At 44.0% G+C, this 23,060-nt stretch overlaps 1 protein-coding gene across 1 annotated transcript in view; it reads left to right on the plus strand.

The window, feature by feature from the left end:
- Positions 1 to 2,509: 2,509 nt before the first annotated feature.
- Positions 2,510 to 23,060, plus strand: part of CUNH16orf59 (chromosome unknown C16orf59 homolog) — a 48,264-nt gene continuing 27,713 nt past the window's right edge. The window contains exons 1-9 of the mRNA XM_018552333.1: positions 2,510 to 2,535; positions 3,694 to 3,792; positions 6,316 to 6,354; positions 7,236 to 7,291; positions 7,477 to 7,653; positions 8,441 to 8,496; positions 8,877 to 8,960; positions 20,463 to 20,654; positions 21,153 to 21,808. Coding sequence (XP_018407835.1) covers positions 2,510 to 2,535; positions 3,694 to 3,792; positions 6,316 to 6,354; positions 7,236 to 7,291; positions 7,477 to 7,653; positions 8,441 to 8,496; positions 8,877 to 8,960; positions 20,463 to 20,654; positions 21,153 to 21,808 — 1,385 coding nt within the window. The remainder of the gene's footprint in view (positions 2,536 to 3,693; positions 3,793 to 6,315; positions 6,355 to 7,235; positions 7,292 to 7,476; positions 7,654 to 8,440; positions 8,497 to 8,876; positions 8,961 to 20,462; positions 20,655 to 21,152; positions 21,809 to 23,060) is intronic.

Consider the following 23,060-nt stretch of genomic DNA (forward strand, 5'->3'; position numbering starts at 1 on the left):
AAAAATTTAAAAAATAAATAAAAATAAAAAAAGTGATAAAAAAAGTAGGAAAAAATAAAGAAACAAAAAAAATTAGAAGTAACCCTACTGCCCCTGCCATCCAGTTGCCATTCCCCGTTGATGGGGGGGGATGTGGGGAGGGGGGCGCATAGCAGAACCTGGCCTTGGTGCGGCAGGGATAGTAAATCCAGCCCTGGCAATCACCATCCTGGCAGATTCCCTTTAGTTCACCATTCCTCCTCTCAATCTACGGGATGACCTATTTGAGCGATTTGGGTCAAACCCTGAACCTTCCTGACTACTTTGGACATGCACATTATCTATAATGGTTTCCTTAGTTTTTGAATCAAATCTGGACCCGGAATACATTCACATTGTGCCAAATAAACTCTCCCAGTAATGGTTAATTCTGGAATCCAGTTCACAACACAAACTCTACTTATGTCCCCTTTCCTAATAAACAACAGCTTACATAACTAGCAATTTGGTCTTAATGAATGATTCCATTGACAGCTTATCCAGCACAAATGATATGTTTAATACCCTTCCTATGTGCCTGGAATAATGTATAAGTGAAACTCTGGGGTTATCACAACAAATCAGGCTCAAGTGAAGAAGGCTTAAAAAAATATGAACAGTTTATTATTTAAAGAGAACCAGCCTTGATTGGGCTTATACAAGAATCTGCATGCACAGCTCACTGTACATTCTCGGCACATCTCTGCCAGGATAATTAAACTGCAATGTGGATGCGCGGTAGTGCATTCATGCCCCAGCGGCCAACCAAGATAGCCAAACACCTGGTACCCAGAAGACCCAGGAGAAAACGGGGATAATATGTTGGTGCTAGTCAGAGGAGGTGAATTAAGTTCTGCTTTAAAATGGACCTTTACACCCCTATGTATGAATGCATCCCTCTATGTATGATGATTATTAATAATAACATAGACATGTCAGGTGCACAATGCTGTGATTTTGAAATACTTACACTTGCAGAAAAATTCACTTCCTGCTTTGAAAGGGCAAAATGACTTCAGTTTGGCACAGCAATGCACACTGGGATTACCTTGTCATCAGCAGAGCATTGCTGGGAAATCTCATCTGTAATCTCAGGAGATCTCAGGGAAAGGCATTTTCCTCCCCTGAGATGATGTGCATGGTCACATGTGTCAGAAATCCAGGAAGTGAAAGGAGAGCTAGCAATCTGCCCTTAGTAAACATGGCCACTGTCAGAAAACTGGGGAAGAAAAGAGAAATAAGGAATGCAAAGAATACAAAGCCGGCAATTATCTAGAAGTCTGTGTTTGTAGATTGTCATTACTAAACATTTCTGAAGGTGTGTTTGTTATTTTAAAGATATGGGGAAAGGTCCGCTTTAAGTTTGTTTCTTGTCAGGAATGTCCTTGTGCTAAATATTCGTTGGTAGATTTCAAGAAATTTGTGGAATTTTAATCACGTCGGCTTGAAACTATCCCCATTATAAAAACAGCTCTGGCTGCAATACCCGATTACTCCAGCACTGTCCCTTGCAGTATCTCCTCTTCGCCAAAGGATGTCCTTAGTCTTCCTAGTTGAATGGCGCCCGGTATTATTTAACCCTGAATGCTGAGGACACTCAGTGAGTGAAGGGTGTAATGGACTTAAACCACTCGGGTATTATCATAGGGTTCACAGTGTATTAATGCAGAGAGCACATGATGAAATCAGCACTGCTCCTTGCATTATTAAGCACCAACCACTGCTGGGAGAAAATATTAAAGGACAGAGGACCATGTAGAGAAGGTAAGTATTAAAAAAAAAAAAATTCACATAGGGGATCCAAGGGGGTTCGGTGGTCCTCTGGGAGTAGCCAGAATTTGGCTTTAAAGGAGACCTATGAGGTGAGTGAAAAATAACTCATCCTCATAGTTCTAGCCGATGTGTGACAATGAAACTGTCACACGTCGGCTGAATAGATCGGGAAGTGAGCGAAAACATACCGTCACTCGCTCACTTCTTGATCTATCTCTGCAGAGAGCCGTGACTGTCAGTCAGGGTTCCCCGCAGGGATTCTCCCTCCCCGCTCCAATCCTCCAGTGCTGGCTCTGCCTCTAGATAGGCAGAGCCAGCTGTCATTCACTCAGCTGGGTGAATCTCGACAACATTGTCGGGATCTGTCCCGGCTGCGGCAAGCTGTAGCTCGCGATAGACTGAGCTTTGGGTCACGGGAGGAGGTTAGTATATGTCCTCCCGTGGCCCTTAGGAGAACTATAGGGAAAAACACTTACCCCATGGTTCTCTTTTAACTCACAAGGGCTAAATCTATCCCCAGACTAAGTTACCATTAATAAGGAGGCACATTGAAATGTTTCCATAAACACGCTTGCACTTTGATTACATTTTAAGACTCAATATTCCAATTTTTGCATTGTCCCAGGTTCTCTATAATGCATCATGATCTTCATAGGCTTTATTTCTGTCTTTAGGTGATACGGACCGACATTTCCTAACCAGACAGGAGAACTTCATCATGTTGTCTTCAAGCTCCTCGCACATGTGAGAACACAACGTTTTGTCATCGTTATGCAAAGTGGGGAGATTTTTAGCAGAAGATTTATAAATTTCACTTTAACAACTATGAAGATAAATCTTCCTATAATAACAACATATTTATTATAACCAACAAAACATCACATTGTGTCAGCACTAGGTGGTTAAATACAGCCATGATGCAAATACTTTATAGGATTATGTCAAATAAAATACTTTTAGCAAAATATAGTTACAATTACTATTTGGCTAGGTTTGCCGTTTATCCATCTACTCCTATTAAATACTTAGGGGCTTATTTATAAATCTGCTGACCAGTGTATTGCTGGGCGAATGCCGGCACTACTGCCACTAGATGGTGCTTGAGGATGGTCCCTGAGCCCTCCTAGTTCTTATCTTGGGCTACAGAATAATTAGCTTTTCTGTGGTTGAGATCTGAGAGTGAGAGTGGTTGAGTAGTTTAGCAAAAGACAATGAGCAGGGCTGACACTACTCATTCCACAAAAATGCTGTGTTGCCAGCCCACAACAGCAGCGCAATTCTGGCAGATCACAAGGTATTTTTGCTGTACTTGCTGGGTCTTTAGGGTGATAAAACACAGGGGAATTTGCATGTATAACAGATGTGTTGCATTTTATTTATTTTTTATACCTTGACATACACTTTGAATAACCCTATTTAGATCAGGTGATTGTGAATCACTTAGAAGGGCATTGCTCTCTAGATAATAACCTGTAGCAAGTGTTACCACAATTCACACAGTCAGGTAGGTTGCTGACCTTTATGTGTTGTGCCAATTAGAACGCGGTTCAAGGGTCCATGGCTCTCTTTCTCAGAGCTTCTGGACTAAGCAGAAACCAAGTGAACATGTTAATTTTGTAGCTTTGAACTTAAATAAGAAAAGAAAATGCATACAAAAATGTTTAAAGCACCCTTGAGTTCTCTTCTGGGAATAATGAATACGGACCCTAATGGGATTACAGGCTGTAGCTTTCAGCAATCACTACCTAATGCAACCACTTTGGTAAGAACAGAATGCATGTTAATAGTTCCTTAGAGTCCCGATTTGCTATATAAGTGCATCACATGAATCTCCCATGTCTTCTGTTGTAAATCCCACATATATGTCTTATATCCTTTCTTCTTCTTCTGCTGATATTACAGCCTCCTGTCCCTTCTCAATCAAGCCATTCATAGCTGCAAGGAAGAGGAGAAGCAGCTTGAAGAAAAGCTGATGCATTACCGCAAACTCCTGGGTGACTGGTATGGACACAGACAAAAATGACTTGTAGGCTATGCGCAGCTCTACGGGTTCTGCTTGAAGAAGCTTCTAATGAATATCTGTACAAATGTGTGCAGAAGTTCCAATATCTTGTCATAGCTGGAGCTCTTCTGTACTGAAGGTCTGCTCCAAGTTGATATGTTCATCCAGGAAGAGGTGATTTGAAGGATCCTCCACTTTAAAGTGTACCTGTGGGTGGTGTAATGATGATCTGCAGATGCAGGAGGAGGCAACTCAAAGCTCTTTGAGGAGCACCTTAGTGACCTTTAATCCTGGGGTGCTTTATAAAGGAAAATGCAACCACAGCCTTAATGGATGCCGGGTTTTCCACCCTATCCTGCTATTCGTGTTTGTCTGTTGGCCAACTGTGTGCCCTCACTGGACAATAGAAAGGTGCAAGGTGAGGGAAGGAACAGGTCTTTATGGTGACCATGCAGGCTGGGGTTTCATTGTCAGTTATAGAGTCCCCCACGATCTGAGTCCAATGGAGAGCTCTACAAAAAAAATGTTTAAATGCATGCAGGAATCTGGAGGATCTGGATACAGATCTGCAGCCAGTTTACGATTAGTACTCAATACCACAGGTTTACCTTAAAAGTATTGTACAGTGAGAAAGAAAAACTGATTTGCACTGATAGCCCAAAAGCCCCAGGTGCCTTATCCTTAAGCAAGACACAGGCCAGGGTACATTGAGAGGCTTTCTGATCTCAGCGCAGTTGCAGTGTTCCCTAGAGAGAACTAGTAGACTGCTGATGGACTCTACTTGTATCATCTACTGTACTTGTACCTGTAGAGGCTTATTAAAGTTCTTAGTCACTTGTGGGACCATTGTTGGAATTGTATTCTGGTTCTTGGGATGGATGGACAGTAATGTCGGGATCCGTCCCGGCTGCGGCGGTCTCAGTATACCGCGAGCTGTAGCTCGCTATATACTGAGCTTTGGGTCACGGGAGGACACTAGTTTATGTCCTCCTGTGACCCTTAGGAGAACTATGGGGAAAAACACTTACCCCATAGTTCTCCTTTTAAGTGTCAGTTGATGCAGCCCCATCGCACTCCATATATTATACAGAATTGCAGACTATGATATGGGCTCCTGGGAACAGAGTGGAAGACGCAAAGAAATCTCATCAACTGAGTCCCGAAAAGATGTAAATCCAGGGCATGCCAGGACCCGTACAAGAATAAATGAAATCGCATTGGGCTTTAGTGGAGTTGGCTTTGAATTCTACTGATCTGTAGCCTTTTTCTTTTTGCTGTTACTGTCATTCACGCTGCCAATCTCTTAGGCTTAAAATAACCACAGTTTTTTTTTTTCCTTGAAAGACTAAATATAAAAGTGTGCAGATCTTGGCAGCATGTAAATGAGCCTGTAGCTGTGCAATATTTATATTCTTAGTAAAACAGGAACCAGCCCATAGTAGCGGTGCTATATTTAGAAGCTAATCTGAAACGTGTAATAATGGCCTTTATAATAGTCACACTGCAGACTGAAGACATTTATATTCATTGTGATGTGGTTAGAATAGCACCTAGCTGGCCGTAGACATCAGAGGGTGGGGTCAGCTGTGTGGGCACAATCCGACAACCAAAACATAATTTTCACATAAAAATGCATGCTTGGATTGCCTAAGCATAAATATAATGTCCGTGCAGATTGGAGGGCAGCCAGACACTTCCTGCGGCAGAAATACGTAGCCAATACTACAACCTTAAAGGCGTTAAACAATAACCTGCTACCGCCAGGGGATGACTCAGCTCTTGTCCATCTCCGATTTACTGTCAGCTTCACTGCTGAATACAACATGCCAGACCTCAATGACAGGTCCACGCAGCATATCTGAAGAACCAGGAGGTTTATAAAAAAACATAGGGATCTGTTTATCAGGATTGAGTGTGCACCCAAGAGTCACACATTTTTCACATAAGATTTGAATTGTTGGGCAACATTGATAAGTTGGGCTCATAGATCACAGCGCTAGCAAAGCTGCAGCGCGTTTCAAGCTGAAGCGATTAGTCAAGCCCAATCAATTTGGCATGAGGTACGTCATGACATTCACTCACCATTGTTAACATTGTATTCTGCTTCTTAGGATACTCTGTGTGACTTTCTTAGACACTTGTGGGGCTTTCCTCTTAAGTTTTTGTCCCCTGGGTGTTGGAAATGTCACATAGGCACATTCAGCAGTGCTAACACCCAATTATTTCAAAATAATTTGTAGAGCCATTCGCCCTGCAAATCATTTGTGTTCTGTACAAATAGAGGCAAAAATTAATGTTTTTTTTTCAGGTCAAATGTAATGCAATACTGCATTATGGCCACTAGATGGAGCTAAGGAGAATTAGTATTTATTTCCTGTGCTCCTATGCTCCATCTAGTGGCTATATTGTAATACTACAATCGACCTGAAAAGAAAATAAAGTTGTTGTTGGACAACATCGATAAGTTGGGCTCATTGATCACAATGTTAGCAAAGGTATACGAATGCCATGGTGTGTTTCAGGCTGAAGCGATTAGTCAAGACTAATCAGTTTGGCATGAGGTACGTCATGACATTCATACACTATTGTTAGCATTGTATTCTGGTTCTTAGGATACGCTGTGTGACCTTCGTAGACACTTGTGGGACCTTCCTCTTACGTTTCTGTCCCCTGGGTGTTGGAGTGTCACATAGGCACATTCAGCAGTGCTAACACCCAATTATTTAAAAATAATTCGTAGAGCCATTCGCCCCGGAAAATCTTTTGTGTGCAAATGGAGGCAAAAATGAAAGTTCTTTTTCAGATCAAATATAATGTAATACCGCATTATGGCCACTAGATGGAGGTGATGAGCATAGGAAATAAGTGTTTATTTAGACAGTCTTTGAGGTATCACCCTAAAGGGCTGGCTTGGGATGTTCATAGTACTCCAATGGCACCCATCCATCCGCTGCCTGATCCAGCTAATACTGTCTACATTGACATCTAATCTTGTCTGCATCACATTTTTGGATGTGTATGAACAAGAAATGACAGTTGTCTTATGTGGCTGACTGAAGGTATCACCACCTTGAAGCTGGTGTTATTTCTCTTCTATTCATTGAAGAACATCAGCAGGGGCTGCGCCTTTCTTCTTGTGCCTAGTGTCCTACTCCTGAAGGTGGCACTATAACTCAACCGACAAGATTTAAGGATCTCCATTGTGTCCATCAATGAACGCAGTTGACTCATGTGCTGATGTCATTCTAGTTTGCTTTGCGTTCAAGATGTTGGTGTGAAAATTGCTTCCCATACAACGGACTCCATATACTGGTTCTATATTTATGTGCAGCAAATATCACTGACTTGTCTGTATAAATCTGTAGATTCTGCAGGAAGGCACACAACACTCTTCTGGAACCTGTCTATATAAAGAATCTTACACTGCCCTGTATGTCCGCAGGAAAACTGACAGCTGTGAAGCTTTCAATCAGGATGAGTCAGAAACCGAACCACAAGGTGAGTAGCAGAAATAATCCATCTAGTCTTCTCTACTGTGAGCATGCTCATGTTTTTCTGTATCAGTACACATCCTCCGGATACGTCTGGCATTTAAAGTCACCTGTCACTGCAACGAAAAAAGTAAAAACTGCAGCTCCCTTTAAAAGCGGTTTAATAATGACCCTTCTATGGAAGAGCTACAGGTGCCACTGGTATCCAACACTACGATGGATGGATGGATAGAGAGATGAAGGGATACACGGACAGACAGGCGGAGGAATGGGACGGACAGACAGGCGGAGGAATGGGACGGACAGACAGGCGGAGGAATGGGACGGACAGACAGGTGGAGGAATGGGACGGACAGACGAGTGGGACAGGCAAATGGGTGGATGGGCAGGCGGACGGCTGGACAGACAGGTGCATGGGCTGACGGACGGCTGGACAGACAGGTGCATGGGCAGACAGGAAGACGGGTGGATGAACAGGTGGATGGGCGGATAGGCCGATGGACAGACAGGCGGACGGATGGACAGACAGGAAAACGGATGAATGGATGGACAGGTAGACTGATGGGTGGATAGGCAGATGGGTGGACGGACAGATGGACAGACAGGAAAACGGATGAATGGATGCATAGATAGACGGATGGATGGATGGCAGCTAGGTAGACGGATGGATGGATAGACAGGCAGACAGACAGATCAATGGATAGATGGACAAATGGATACAGATAGGTGGATGGATGGACAGAAGAACAGACAGGTGGATAAACAGATGGATTGTTAGAAAGAAAGACAGACGGATGGATGTCCATATCTCCCAGTTGCGCTCCTGCACTGTCTCCCTGAGCTTCCAATGGAGGCTTTATGTGGTCGTGCCAAAGCTCAGTGTGCAGGCAATACCGCGGTTGTACACGCAGCCATTACTGGAGTGCATGTACACAGGCAGTGGCTGCAAAAAGACTTCAGGAGAGCAGCAATACCGAGATATGACAAAGGGGTTGAAACAAGCATAATGTTAAGAAAGACAATTGTTTTGGATCCACAATGTGTTAGTAATCTGAATGTTACCTTGCAGCGAGTAAAACAACTAGGCATCTGTGCAGGTAGATCGGCCTGATTGGAGTGTTGAGTACACATGCCATCTTGCCAGTTTGATTCTCAGGAACTCAGGTGGACGTGGTCAACGGCCACCAGCACAAAGGTTTCAGTGAAGCAGCGGTAGAGATATAAATATATGTACTGATGTCCACCCTAACAATAAACGGTTATGTTCTAGTATACTTGGCATGATGTATCGCAGTGTCAGTACTAAGAAACCCCAAAGTCCCCGGTCAGATTCAGTCCGGCCTTTGAAAATAACTGTTGAAATCTTAAAGCCTGAATCTGATTGATGAGAATATGGGGAGTTCTTCTTGCTGACACCTTGATAAATGAGCTCTGACTGGGTCATTATATTAAAGCTAGAGTTGGGGGGGAGCAATAAAAGCACTTGGCACCTAGAAACCTTGCACTGGGAAAATTAAGCATGGAAGCTATTGGTACAATTGCAGTTTTCTTTGATCCAGCATTTAGTATAATGTATGTTCTACAAGGTTTAGGAATTTCCAGAAAAGACACAACCTGATCCTCTGCACCAGACGTATGCAGCCTTTGAGTCAGGAAGCTGCAAGGGGGTCCTGATGGTAAGATAGTGTGTTAGTCCCAAAAGACAAGTAAACCCAAATACTGAAATCCTGATATGATCAGAAGTGTTATCATCATTTCTATAGTTGTTTTATATTAAAAAAAAAAAGACTGGTGGTCCTGCCATAAAGGTCCTTGTTCAGGGACTTCCTGTTATAGGGTGACAACTGTCTACCAGCTGGGCTTCTACATTGTCACCCTCTCACATATGCCCATGGTGGAGGCTACAAGCAGCTATGCTGACAAAAAAGGGGTTGATTTTAAAAACAATTCGCAGGGCCGTTCACCCTCCAAATATCTGTGAACCTTCGTCCTATGCAAATATATGGACAAACAAACGTTCTTTTAATTTTCTTCCTTATGTGTACTTAAAATCAAATGTTCTTATTGTAATATTGCATTATACGGTATATATCCCCACAGTGCAAGGGTTAGGTGCTCGTTTTTGGCTAGGGTCAAAAATAACATAGTTATACTTACCCAATTCTTTGGAGCCAGCCAGCTGTCACAGCATTTCCTCCAGCCTGTCTCTTTCCTAGTTGCAGCGATGGTATGTCCCTCGGCGTATTCACGTCCTATACACTCTGCATAGGACATGATGACTCACAGGACCTTAGACTTCTAGAGCGGAGGGGGAGAGAGGCTCCAGGAACCTGTCTAACAGCAAGCAGGCTCCAAAGATCAGGTAAGCACAACTTTTTTTTTGCACCTAGAAAAACATGAGCTCTTAACCCTTTGCAGTGCGGGGGTAGCCCTATTGCAAGGGTTAGGCCTCATTCACACGAGAAAAAGCCGGCACGTACAGCTCCGTTCTGCATGTGCGGCCGTATCGGGCAGCTCCCGGGAAGACAGGAGCTACGTGTGATTAGTACGCAGCCCCCGTCCTTCTCTATGGGAGTATGCGGCCGAACGCCGCCCTACGCTCACCCTAAGTGCACGTCTGTGCGGGTGTCCCAGCTCGGACACAGACAGGATCCATCCTGTCAGCGTACGGACACCCGCACAGACGTGCACTTAGGGCGAGCGTAGGGCGGCGTTCGGCCGCATACTCCCATAGAGAAGGACGGGGGCTGCGTAATAATCACACGCAGCTCCTGTCTTCCCGGGAGCGGCCCGATACGGCCGCACATGCAGAACGGAGCTGTACGTGCCGGCTTTTTTTCGTGTGAATGAGGCCTAAGTGAAAAGATTTCTTCTTCAATTAATATCTATAAGTCAAATAATAAAAACAATCAAAAAATGCATTTGTCAGGAAAATTCCTACTTAAAAAATTCCTACAGGAAAATTCCTACTTAAAGGAGAACTATGGGGTTAAGTCTTTTCCCCATAGTTCTCCTTAGGAATTACCCGTACCTAACCCTTCGTACTTCCATTCAAAGCCAGTTTTGATTCCCTGGCTTCCCGGGGGTTCAAAGGTAGTTGCCCCATATGTCAAAATTTAAGTTATCATGGACAGGAAAAATAATGGCTTTTAAAATAATTGTCCTCCCTAAAATGCTATGAGGGGAATTTATCCAACCTGAAGCGTCTGTGCGTGGCAACTAATCAGCTTCTCTTTCATTTTCAAATATCTACTGAACAAACTGAAGGGGGAAGCTGATTGGTTGCCATTTACAGCTGCTCCAGATTCTGTCTGCTCCAGTTTTGATAAATTCCCCTCAATATGTTTTTCGAACTCTCCCAATCCCGGTTCATCTTGCTTTCATTAAAATGCTCTTGCCTCTTGTCTGAAGGATTAAGATGTTCTGATGCAGTAATAGTCAAACACAGATCTAAAGGAGTCGTGGGATATCCAGACCTATAGGACTATTATAAGGCAACCATAACTGACCAAACAAAATATTGGTTTAACCCCTCACAGGACATATTTGGTGCGATATAGAGCCGTCAGTAGTGTCTGGAGGAATTCTGTATCTATAGCTACCGTGTTTCCCCGAAAATAAGACACTGTCTTATTTTTTGTTTGGCTCAAAAAAACACACTAGGTCTTATTTTCGGGGTAGGGCTTCTTCTTTTTTTTTTTATGTACATCAATCCACACTTATTCATGTAGAAAAATATGGTGATCCGGGGTGCCCTACCTTTCCAAGAGCAATTTGCTAACCAATTGCTGGCCAGAATGAGCGAAGCGCGCTTTCAATATCGATTCCTCACAGGCGGAGTGCATTTGGTATCCCTGCGCCTGTGACAGGAGCCGGTGCTATAGAGGAGGCATCGGCTTATGCAGCTCTGCTCCCTCCGCTGTCGCCTCGCTTGCTCTAGCGCTGGCTTCGTTGGCACCGCTGATTCTCTCCTGCTTCTCCCGCGGCTCTTCAAGTTCCCCCTTATACCACCACCGGCCCTGGGAGTGGTCACAGCGAGGTCTTATTTTCGGGGTAGGTCTTATATTTTAGCAATTCCCCAAAATAGTACTAGGTCTTATTTTCGGGGAAACGGGGGGAGTCCTTTTCCATGGAATGCATTGGCTGTATCTGTTGTTCCTCACAAATAATGATAAGCCGACTTCCAAATTGAAGCCTCTCTAAATACATGGAACTCTTTACAACAGGCGTCCATCCCAGGTAAGCAATTGCGCACTATACCAATTCTTTTGAAGGCGTTCAAGATGCTAATTCCTTATATTTCTATCACAAAATGGTATGCAAAGAGCAATAAATGGGCAAATTATATTTTCTCATATGGAAAGATGAAATTGTAGGTAGAGGTAAATCCAAACGCATCAAAGATAAAATGCGTATTCTTTGCTGGAGCTTTGTTTATGGTGGACGTCAAGACCCGATTCTGGGTTTAGTCTGCTGCCTTTTTGATCACGCTAATCCAACTGCTCAACAACGGATGTATGCATGCCGTCAAAACACACCAACCTCAATTCAGACTTTTTATGTAATTTCATCCTGATTGCAATTCAAATTGCTGTTCAAGCCCTGAAGAAGGGGGGAGGGGGGTCCTTTTCCCTGCAATGCATTTGCTGTATCTGTTGTTCCAAGTGAGATGGAAGTTTGTAGTAGGCATTCCTAACCATACATGTAGAAGGGTCCTATTTCCTGTCCTCCAACTTGGTCCCAAAAGGCATATCTGTACTTTATAACCTGTTCCAGGCCAAACTTGTATTTCTTAAATCCATCCATATGCAAACATAGAAAAAGGATCCTCATACTATTCATAACAGTGGCTACATGCTGTCCGATTAAATTCCACCATGTCCTGATGAACCAACCATTGGGAACCGAGCCAAAAACTGGCTTTTCGTTGGTGTTACACCCCTTGTCAGTTTAACTCATTTCACACCTTCCATTTCACAATTGTGTTGGAGAGGATGTGGACAGGTCAGGCACCTTCATGTTTTCTGAACCTCCAAGTATCTAACTAGTTATTGAAGAAGTGTTTTTCAGAATATCTGTAAAGCAACTGGCTTCTTTCTACAACCCTCCCCTGATGTAGCTCTACTGTTAATATTCCCAATACATTTACATTGTTAATAGCTCATATCCTTTTTGCAGCCAGACAGTTTATTGCTGGAAATTGGATAAATACATTGGCTCCAGACATAACTGAATCCACACAACGTTATAGAATACAACCTTGAGAGAATGCTAGTGTATAGACGGGGTTCCCTGGCAAACTTCCATAAAAATGGAATTCATAAATACGCCTGTATAAGTAGGTTTACCTTTTTCTGGGATCTCTTACACAAATTCAGTGTTCATAGCAGACTAGCCATATAGTAGCCACTCTGTGTCTCATGGTGATACATTAGATATGGTCTTTAAAGTAGAACTGAACTCCGTTTTGCTGTCTTATAGGGGACATTTAGAAATGTTAATTGTGGCTAAGCAGCACCCTGAAAAGAAAATGACCTTTTGTCTTAAATTCCTCCCGAAAAATAGCAGCGCACTTCCCAGTATGTGAGGGGGCCTAAGCATGCCTGTGCCTACAACCTCATAGCTGTATGTGCAGTGTGAAATCTGCTGCCTCTGAGGCCCGGTGCAGACATACGGGATCGCGCGGTCCTGCACAATGCAGGCCGTAATTGCCATGCGGCACCATTGATTTCAATAGGATGACATCCGTGCGGCAATCGCAGAAAAAAGGTACATGTACCTTTTTTTCTGCGATACATGACACGCAGCTGGAAACTGCACGATCCGCCCGGTGCGACTGGGGTGACGTTAGAAAATAATGGCACCCACAGCGCAATCGGTGCACACCTAGGCGACTCCTGACTGCGTTGCAATCCGGTGAGGTGTCGCCTAGATGTGCACCGGCCCTGAGACCTCATTCACACTGAGCGTTTTGAAGCGCGATTTCCACTCAAACATCGCCCAGTGTAGCTCGTCCAATGCATTTCAATGGAGCTGTTCACATCTCGCAGCTCATTGTCGCCTGTAGTTTGTAGCTCAAGCTTGTTGCTTGAGCATCACCTATTTTTCCAGCTGATTTTGTGTGATTTGGCCCCAACAGGCTTTGATAGACTGCCAAAAGAAGTGCGACAAAATGTGCAATGTAGCTCAATGTGGCTGAAAAAGCTTTTTTTATGTAGCTCAGTGTGAATGGGGGTCTGACTGCTAGTCTCAGAAGATTTGGAGTGAGATTTGGTGTTGTCACTCCTGTGCTACTCACTGTTCTCCTTGCTGGAGGCTCTGATATAAGGAGTCAAAGTCTTGCCTCTACCAAGATGACTGCCTCCACACAGAGACGCAGTGCAGAACCAGACTCCTTTCAGACAGGCGGTCCGATCAGGTCCATCTGTCAGTTTTTCAGGCGGACCCAATCAGATGCCCAATGTAAGTCTATGGGCAGCCAGATCTAAACGGACGGGGGTCCATTTACATCCGGTTGCCCCCGGCTCCTGCCAGGTCTGCAAAAACAAATAGAACAGTGTTCTGTTTTTGCCGGACCTGATCGCCCTGGATCGGGGGTAATGTTTACATTTACCGAATCCTCATGCCAACATGGGGTCCGGTCATTTTAGCTTTTTCCTCCATCGCAAGATGCAGTTAAAAACCGGATGTATCGGTGACATCCGATCCATACTGTTTCAATGTGCACGTGCATGGATCCCCTCCTGATCGGATAGTGTGAATAGGGACATAAGTCAGTAATGGGGAAAGGACGAGCTGTAGGGAGAACACAGGCAATACTGGTGGCTAGTCCTTTCTGCTCTGCCTGCATTTATTTGGACACAGCTTGCAGAGTTCAGCTTCTCTTTAAGTGGCTCTATGTACTAAAACACAAGGTCTACGTATTTGGCAGCCAGTGTGGAGGAAACCAATAAAGAGAACAAAACTTAAAAAGTACTTGCCTTCCTCCTTGAGTTCCAGCCATTTCCTGACGCTCATGTCATTTTGCCTCACAGCAGGGTCTTGGGAAAATTCAGCAACCCAAATATCTCGAGAAGTTATTTTAGCATTGTGAAGGAGAACATTCTCACTGGATTCAGGATCCTTCCGTTTCTCAGGACATCACCCTTTTCTAGGCAAGTGTTAGGGTGGTACTGTAGAGTAGGGCAGGTTGTAGGCAAACATTGTCCCTCCAGCTGTTGTATAAGTACAAATCCCATCAGACATCTGTCTCTGGGAGACTGTCAGAGTCTTGCAATGCCTAATGGGATTTGTGGTTGCACCACAGCTGGAGGGCCAGAGTTTGCCTACCCCTGGTGTAGGTGATCGTTTGATTTTTAAAGTTAAACCGGGTATACATGGTTATATTTTTTTCATTCAACCTGCGGGCTGAACGTAAAAATAGAACAGATTCCTCCAGCAATGCCTACAAGGGTTGATCAAGGAATCACCCACTGTTTCCAGCGGCCGCTGCCAGAATACCTGAGTGGATTGGCTGCTAGCTTTCCAGTTGGCTTCTTCAATCAGCTGATCCAGTGATGCCGGCGCAAGGGTGCCGACATCGGCATCCACGCAGTGAATTTTCGAAGCGTGTATACCCGGCTTTAGTCATGTCACTCTAGCAATCGTGTCAGTAATGGCAACACACTAGCGTCAGGATCACTAAAACAGCAGAGAGAACACTACTCTGCTCCTATGGCATTGCTCTTAACATGGTTTTACTCCATCGCTGGGAAGTAAGATTGTTCATCATATTGGCAAGCATGTGAGCAATGCCATAGGAGGAAGTAAGGGCTCTCTTCAGCGATCCTCTTACTGGTGGCTTGCCATCAATGACTGGGTCGCCAGGGTGACATGGGCCTTGGGAGTCCTGTAGGCTCTTCTCTTCTTGGCACCCAGAATAAATCTGTTGGGATATTAGGATTTGCGGAACAGTTCTAACAATCGGAGAACTCCTTGGTGAATCCTTTTCATCAACAGGGGTATCTTATCCCATGTATTCTGTATAATATTATGCATCTTGCAGTATGTTTAACACCAATAATTCAATTATCTTATGAGACAACCACATTACAGTACATGAGAAGGCTAATGACAAGAAGCCGGATTTAATTGAGTAAACCCATCGGCTCTCTTGGGTACATCATTTGGCTCAGTAATACAGAGGCGTTTATGTAAAGGACTATATTACCGTGTCTCTTTGTGCCACCTTTCTGTCTGGTAATTTCATGCCTGGCTACATCAGTTGGAGTGCCCTGCTGAGATTCATGTTCTTTGTACGTAGAAAAACTCTTCACACCATGCTGTTCACATTGGATGTCATTTGATAAGTGAATATTTTTATCTGCTGGCAGAGATCTGACAAACAGGTGGCATGAAAGACGGCTAGTTCCCCTATTATTTGACTGCAGCGTCCCGTCTCAAATTCCGAATATTCTGTCTGTGGGTTCTTTTAGGTTACGTGCACAAAGGACGCTTTTTTGTAATGTTCTTAACAGCATGCAGCTTATATGAAAAGTCAATATTTCCCTATTGATCTTGTTCATGCTAGACTGCATTAAATGAGAGTTTAGTTTTCAGTTCTGTATAGTATAATCCACACCTCCCAAAATCGTTTTCTGTATGTACTGTACAAATGTCCTCCAACTGTTTCCAATATGGAGTGTCACAGGCTATGCCAGGTGGTGGGCAATTAATATTCTCAAGGGGCCACATGAGAAAATGGGACTGTTGTGGAGGGCCAACACATTACTGTGAAGGTACACACACACACACACACACACACACACACACACACACACACACACACACGTAAATTGATAAAAAAACTGATTGGGGTCAACTAATGTAGGGGACACACCAATTAATGCAACTAATGATTAGTTGTCCCCTTAAGAGTGTACCCTTACATTGGTTGTCCCCTTAAGAGTGCCCCCCACTTTTGTAATTATTGTAAGTTGGAATTCTGATGGGGGCAGCTGATGTGGGTGGGCACTCCTATGAGTAGAAGTTATAATTAGTTGTCCACATCACAGTGTCCCCTGTGTCCTTGATTGTGCTCATCAGAGCGCCCCCCTATTTTCATAGTTAATGTAAGGCTGGGTTCACACCTGGACGTTTTACAGCGCATTCCTACGCGCTGTAAAACGCTCAACATGTGAAAACCAATGAATGCCTATGGCATGGTTCCCACCAGGGCGTTTTACAGCGCGTAGGAACGCGCTGCAAAACGCCCTACAACCAAAGAAGTACAGGAGCTTCTTTTGGGGTGTTTTGCCGCGCGTTTCTATTGGTATTCCCGAGTGTGGATCGGGGTTAACAAAGCGGTAACCCCGAGCCACACTCGGGAATACAGCGTACAGGTCTTACCTTGTCCGCGATCCCCGCTGTGTCTTCGGCGGCTGCCGACTTCCGTGTCCCGTCCCTTGCGAGCGGCCGCATCGCAGGGGGGCGGAGCCGGCGGGAAGTTTAAAAGTGAAACTAAAAAAAGAAAAAAAAAGTTTTTTAAAAAAAATAGAGAAAATAAAGGAAAAAAACCCACAAAAAAATCATACCGCCAGTGAAACGCGCGTTTCACTGAATGAAAAAACGCGAAAAAAAACAAGCATACAAAAAACGCTCAGTTGTGAACCCAGCCTAGAGTGCCTCTTTAGATTGTTTGTAAGCGATCGGACCGCGGGCCAGACAGGGACAGCCAATGCGCTGGATATGGCATGCGGGCAGTAAAATGCCCGGGTCTGGGTCATGCAGACACCAGCTTGTTCCAAATGTTCAGATCTGATATTAAAGTAGAAATCCAGACAAAAATCAGCCAATTAAACTAAAAAAAAACACAACAACCTTCAATCTGAAGCTGATCCCAATGTACTACTTAGTCTTGCAGTCTTAAGCTTATCGAAACAATGCCACGGGGAATGTGTGCCGTAATCAAAGTGTGTGACTTTGTTCTTGGCCATGCAGTGTATGTACTTATAGGTGGTGTGGGGCAACTTCCCTCTGTGCACCCAACCAATATTTTGAGTGTTTTATGTAGGCTTTAGACTTGTGCCAATGGGCAAATGCAATTTTTGCTTTCAGGTGCATTATGCTTACATTTGACATCGGTTTGAGAGACTTCAGAGTTCACTGACAAATGCATGCAAATTAATGGAATACCTTCACAACAAGTCCCCAATAGCAGCTCCCATATTTGGCCACATTCATAAGGACCACCTCCTTGTATTTCCCATTCTGCAGTTCTCAGTAGGCCAGCCTTTCTTAACTAGGGTGCCTTCTGACTTCCTCATGGGTGCCTTGAAATATTCACACCTCTATCCTATCTATCTATCTATCTATCTATCTATCTATCTATCTATCTATCTATCTATCTATCTATCTATCTATCACAGTATGATGCCTTTCCATTGTGCAGGTGGGCTTCCAATGTGAATTCTGATGTAAAAAGAAGGGGGGACTCCTGATGTGAAGTGGGGAACTTGTGATGTGAAAGGGGGACTCTGATGTAAATTGGGAATCCCATTTTGTTTTTTGCATTGCATCCCCCCTTAAAAACCATACCAAACCCCTATCTAGGATACGGGTCTAGTATGGATTTTGGAGGGGCCACACGTCCTTTTTTTACATTCACTTATTATACATTTTTAACTGGGGTGCCTCAATATTTTGCCTACTTTTAAAGGGTGCCATGACTGAAACAAGGTTGAGAAAAGCTGCACAACATGTCCCTAGTGGCAGCTCCTATATTTACCACATTCATATTATTAGTATTATTATAATACAGGATTTATATAGCGCCAACAGTTTGCGCAGCGCTTTACAATATAAGGAAGACATTACAATCACAATACAATTCAAGACAAGATGGTAAGGAGGGTCCTGCCCGTGAGGCCTTCCAATCTAAAAGGGAGGACCACCGCCTTGTATTTCCCATGATGCAGTTATTCTCAATAGACCAGCCTTTCCCAACCACGGCACCCTCTGGCTTCCTCATGGGTGCCTTGAAAGTTTCACACAGCATCATGCCAGGTGGGCTTTTGATGTGAAGGACAAATTCTGATGTAAAAAGGAGGAGAACTCTGATGTAAATTGGGGGGACTCATGATATGAAGGGGGCTTCTGATATGAAAGGGGGACTCTGATGTTAATGATAAAAAGGGAATCCCATTTTGTGTGTTTTGCATTGAGTCTACCCCTTAAAATCCATACCAGACCCCTATCTAGGATAAGGGTCTGGTATGAATTTTGGAGGGGCCACATGTCTTTTTTTCTTTGTACATTTAATTTGTGTACGTTTTTAACTGGGGTGCCTCAATATTTTGCATACTTTTAAAGGGTGCCATGACTGAAAAAAGACTAAGGATCACTGCAGTAGACTTGCGCTACCATCAAAAAACAAATGCTGGCCGGGAAGCAGACGGGTTAATCTTTGTTTTATTACTGTAATAAGGCCAATGTTTTACTGTAGAGAAAGCAGAGCAGCGGGGTAGTAATCTTTCTTCCAAAAGGCTATTGAAATCCATTTAATTTCCCTCAAACTTTATAATATTGCAGAGAGCACGTTGGGCGCCGTCACAATGAAACCCATCTCCCAGACAAGCGATATGATACGCGTTTAGTGGAGCGCCAGTTAATGTATGCTAATTCCTCACACAGTGATGATCTGCTTTCTCTCCTTCTGCGCCTGGATTGTGAGCAGAATATGCTATCGTCTGAGTTCTATTTATAGGGCCAATTGTCTGGAGAATGAGAAGCTTTCATCAAAATATTATCATTTTACGCCTCAGTGTAATTCATTTTTAATTCACTTTCTCTCAGCTGGCATTTTCTTTACCCTTTTTTACAAAACACCAGTAAGTTGGCCACCTTGAAACCTTTAATTATATTTTGAAGAGGTATTACACTGTTGAATTATTTATTTTTGCAGTATTCATTTTTTTTTTTTTTCTGTATGTATTGCGTAGCAGCCATAAAGTTTGGCCAGTAGGTGGCAGTGTTCTATTACCCCCTGTTGATGCGTTGTACTGATTTGTTCCTGGGGTGTTAATTGGTAGTGGTCCAGATGTCACAAGCCTGGGCTGGCATAAGTGTTCATATGTTCTAGGCATCCCAGTGTCACTGCACCAGAGCATGATACCTTATTCATGTGGATATTTGAATGTCCATAGGTGCCGATGTAAGGACTGCAAGAGGTAATAGAGTAACGCAATCAGGATCATGTCATTTGCTGCGCCATTTGAGGGCATGCCTTATTCTATATAAAGGTGGTGACACATCAATATGATAATTTAATCAATCATTAAATGCGACTAAAATGAAAAGGATTGTAAGTCCTCCATTGATTGAATTAACAAGCTTACGGTTGATCTCACTGTCGGCAATTTGATCAGCCATAGCTGAATGTTATCAGTCATGTCTGATCAATTATTCAACTATCCGCGTGTGTCAGACAACCGATCATAATACAGATTGATTAAATGATCGTTTTCAATAGATCATTTCTGATGTATTTTCAATCAATGCTGCACGTGTTGAATTGTAAATCACAGACCCTTCATTCGATCAGTTTAGTAAGCCTTCCATTGATTCCGGCGTTGGCAGGTCAGTTGCCGCGGCGGACTTTTATCAATAGTTTCTGATCGGTTGAACAAATATCTCTGGGTGTCAATGATATTCCAGATCAATTACTGAAAATAATTGTTTGCAATAGATCATTTCTGATGTATTTTCAATCAATACCATATATACTATATTGCCAAAAGTATTGGGACGCAGGCCTTTACACGCACATGAACTTTAATGGCATCCTAGTCTTAGTCCGTAGGGTTCAATATTGAGTTGGCCCACCCTTTGCCACTATAACTCTTCTGGGAAGGCGTCCCCAAGGTTTAGGAGTGTGTCTATGGGAATGTTTGACCATTCTTCCAGAAGCACATTTGTGAGGTCAGCTACTGATGTTGGACGAGAAGGCCGGGCTCGCAGTCTCCGCTCTAATTCATAAGGTGTTCTATTGGGTTGAGGTCAGGACTCTGGCAGGCCAGTCAAATTCCTCCACCCCAAACTCGCTCATCCATGTCTTTATGGACCTTGCTTTGTGCACTGGTGCGCAGTCATGTTGGGAGCATGAAATTGTCCAAAATGTCTTGGTATGCTGATGTCTTAAGAGTTCCCAAAAAGAGGAGATCATCAGGCAGGCATGGAGGCATGGCTCATCTGACTTTGATGGTGCTACCATCCGCATCATGCCGGACCTCTCCCGCCATACTCTCCGCATGCGACGCCTAGTCCGCCCCTTGCTAGATCAAATCCGCTCTGCTTCTGCTACTTATCGATGGGGTCACCCTTTCCATCTGATCGTAAGGCGAGAACAACTCAGATCAGGTCTCTTTCCTGCAGCGTATAGTGCCGCTTCTCCTCGAGTTCGAAGAGGGCTTGCTAATAGTGGGGGGTGACTTTAACTTTGCACTTGATCCCCTTTTGGATGTGTCCAGAACGGCATCCCACCTCCCCTATTCTCGCCTCAAGAAACTCAAGTCCGAGCTGCACCTCCTCCAACTGACAATGTATGATATATATTGATGATTAATTAATTGTTTGCAATTGATCACAATTAGATACGTGTATGGCTACCTTTAGAGAGAGGGGAAATCTTATGTCAGCACAACAGGTGTCTCCATTGTAAGAATTAGCCTCTATTCCTGTTCCGGTGACAACTAAAACTGTTTGGATTGCTCATCCTTTTCCATAAGAAAGACAATGGTCACCAGGACGCATAGAGACAGTAAATTTCCAGGCACACAGACAGCAACCAAAAACCTGACGGGTTGTAACAGTACCCACAGTTTTGGCTTTAGATATACTATAAAAGATGGAAAGAGGTATTATTCTTAAACTCTGTTTTGTGTATCTTTCTCTTAGAGAGTCAACCATCTCCATTGGAGGTCAAGGAAGTGGAACTATTAAATAAAGCCCTGGAGAAAGCATTAAAAGTGCGAGGAAGCGCAAGAACAGAATCGCCTAAAACCCATCCCTCTACGCAGGCAATACCAGCTTATATAACGACCCAAGAAAAGCCAGTGAAACCTTTACAGAAGCTGGTATATACAGGGACCAAACCCAAGACCTACCAGGTGAAGCCTCCATACAAGACTATGCCAGAGAAACGAAGGGACAGAGGGTCTACAAGACCACCATCAACTGCTAACACGGTCAAACCACCTTCCCTAGGACCGCTAACCTCAGAAAAGGGCAATGGTGGCAAAGACAGGCCGGCGTCAACTGCTAACACTGCCAAATCACCTCCCTTAAGACCTCTAACCTCAGAAATAGGCAAAGACAGGTCGGCAGAAAGCAAGGAAGTTCCCAGCAGGACAGACAGCACACCAGGAAACTTGCAACCATCTTCGGTTCTAAAAATGGAATATGTTTCCAGCACATTGACGGCTACAGATGTGAAGGCTTCCAAGCAAGATCAAAGACAGCAGAAAGCTCTGACTCTGAAAGATATAGGGTAAGAAACAAAAGTCTCTGATCTATAGACTTCTTTTTTTAAACCTTGCAGAGAGGGCTTCTATGACTTGTTTGGCTTTGGTTTTACCCATGTAAAGTATGCATTGCTTACTCCAGATTCTACAATGGTTTTATAAATCTACACTATATTGCCAAAAGTATTGGGACGCCGGCCTTTATACACACATGAACTTTAATGGTACCCCAGTCTTAGTCCGTAGGGGTGAATATTGAGTTGGCCCACCCTTTGCAGCTATAACAACTTCAACTCTTCTGTAAAGGCGTCCACAAGGTTTAGGAGTGTGTCTATGGGAATGTTTGACCATTTGTGAGGTCAGGTACTGATGTTGGAGGAGAAGGCCGGGCTCGCAGTCTCCGCTCTAATTCATCCCAAAGTTGTTCTATGGGGTTGAGGTCAGGACTCTGTGCTGGCCAGTCAAGTTCCTGCACCCCAAACGTGCTCATCCATGTCTTTATGGACCTTGCTTTGTGCACTGGTGCGCAGTCATGTTGGAACAGGAAGGAGCCATCCCCAAACTGTTCCCACAAAGTTGGGAGCATGAAATTGTCAAAAATGTCTTGGTGTGCTGATGTCTTAAGTGTTCCCTTCACTGGAACTAAGGGGCCAAGCCCAACCCCTGAAAAACAACCGCACACCATAATCCCCCCCTTAGTACCGTTCTCCTGGCAACCGCCAAACCCACACACGTCCATCGGATTGCCAGACAGAGAAGTGTGATTCGTCACTCCAGAGAACACGTCTCCACTTCTCTAGAGTCCAGTGGCGGTGTGCTTTACACCACTGCACCCGACGCTTTGCATTGCACTTGGTGATGTAAGGCTTCGATGCAGCTGCTCGGCCATGGAAACCCATTCCATGAAGCTCTCTACGCACTGTTGTGCAAATCTGAAGGCCACACGAAGTTTGGAGGTCTGTAGCTATTGACTCTGCAGACAGTTGGCAACTTCTGCGCACTCTGCGCTTCAACGGACGCTGACCCCGCTCTGTCATTTTACGTGGCCTACCACTTCGTGGCTGTTGCTGTTGTTCCCAGTTGCTTCCACTTTGTTATAATACCACTAACAGGTGACCATGGAATATTTAGTAGCAAGGAAATTTCGCCTGGATCCAATGATTTGGAGGGGTGTCCCAATACTTTTGGCAATATAGTGTACAGTATGTAGTAATGGGGGCAGGCTCAACTGGTAGTGGCAGCGGTAAACCATGCAGGAGACAAGGACACCCAGGAACA

The sequence above is a fragment of the Nanorana parkeri genome, unplaced genomic scaffold, assembly GCF_000935625.1.
Source record: "Nanorana parkeri isolate BGI_ZX_2015 unplaced genomic scaffold, ASM93562v1 scaffold85, whole genome shotgun sequence".
NCBI classification, from domain to species: Eukaryota; Metazoa; Chordata; class Amphibia; order Anura; family Dicroglossidae; genus Nanorana; species Nanorana parkeri.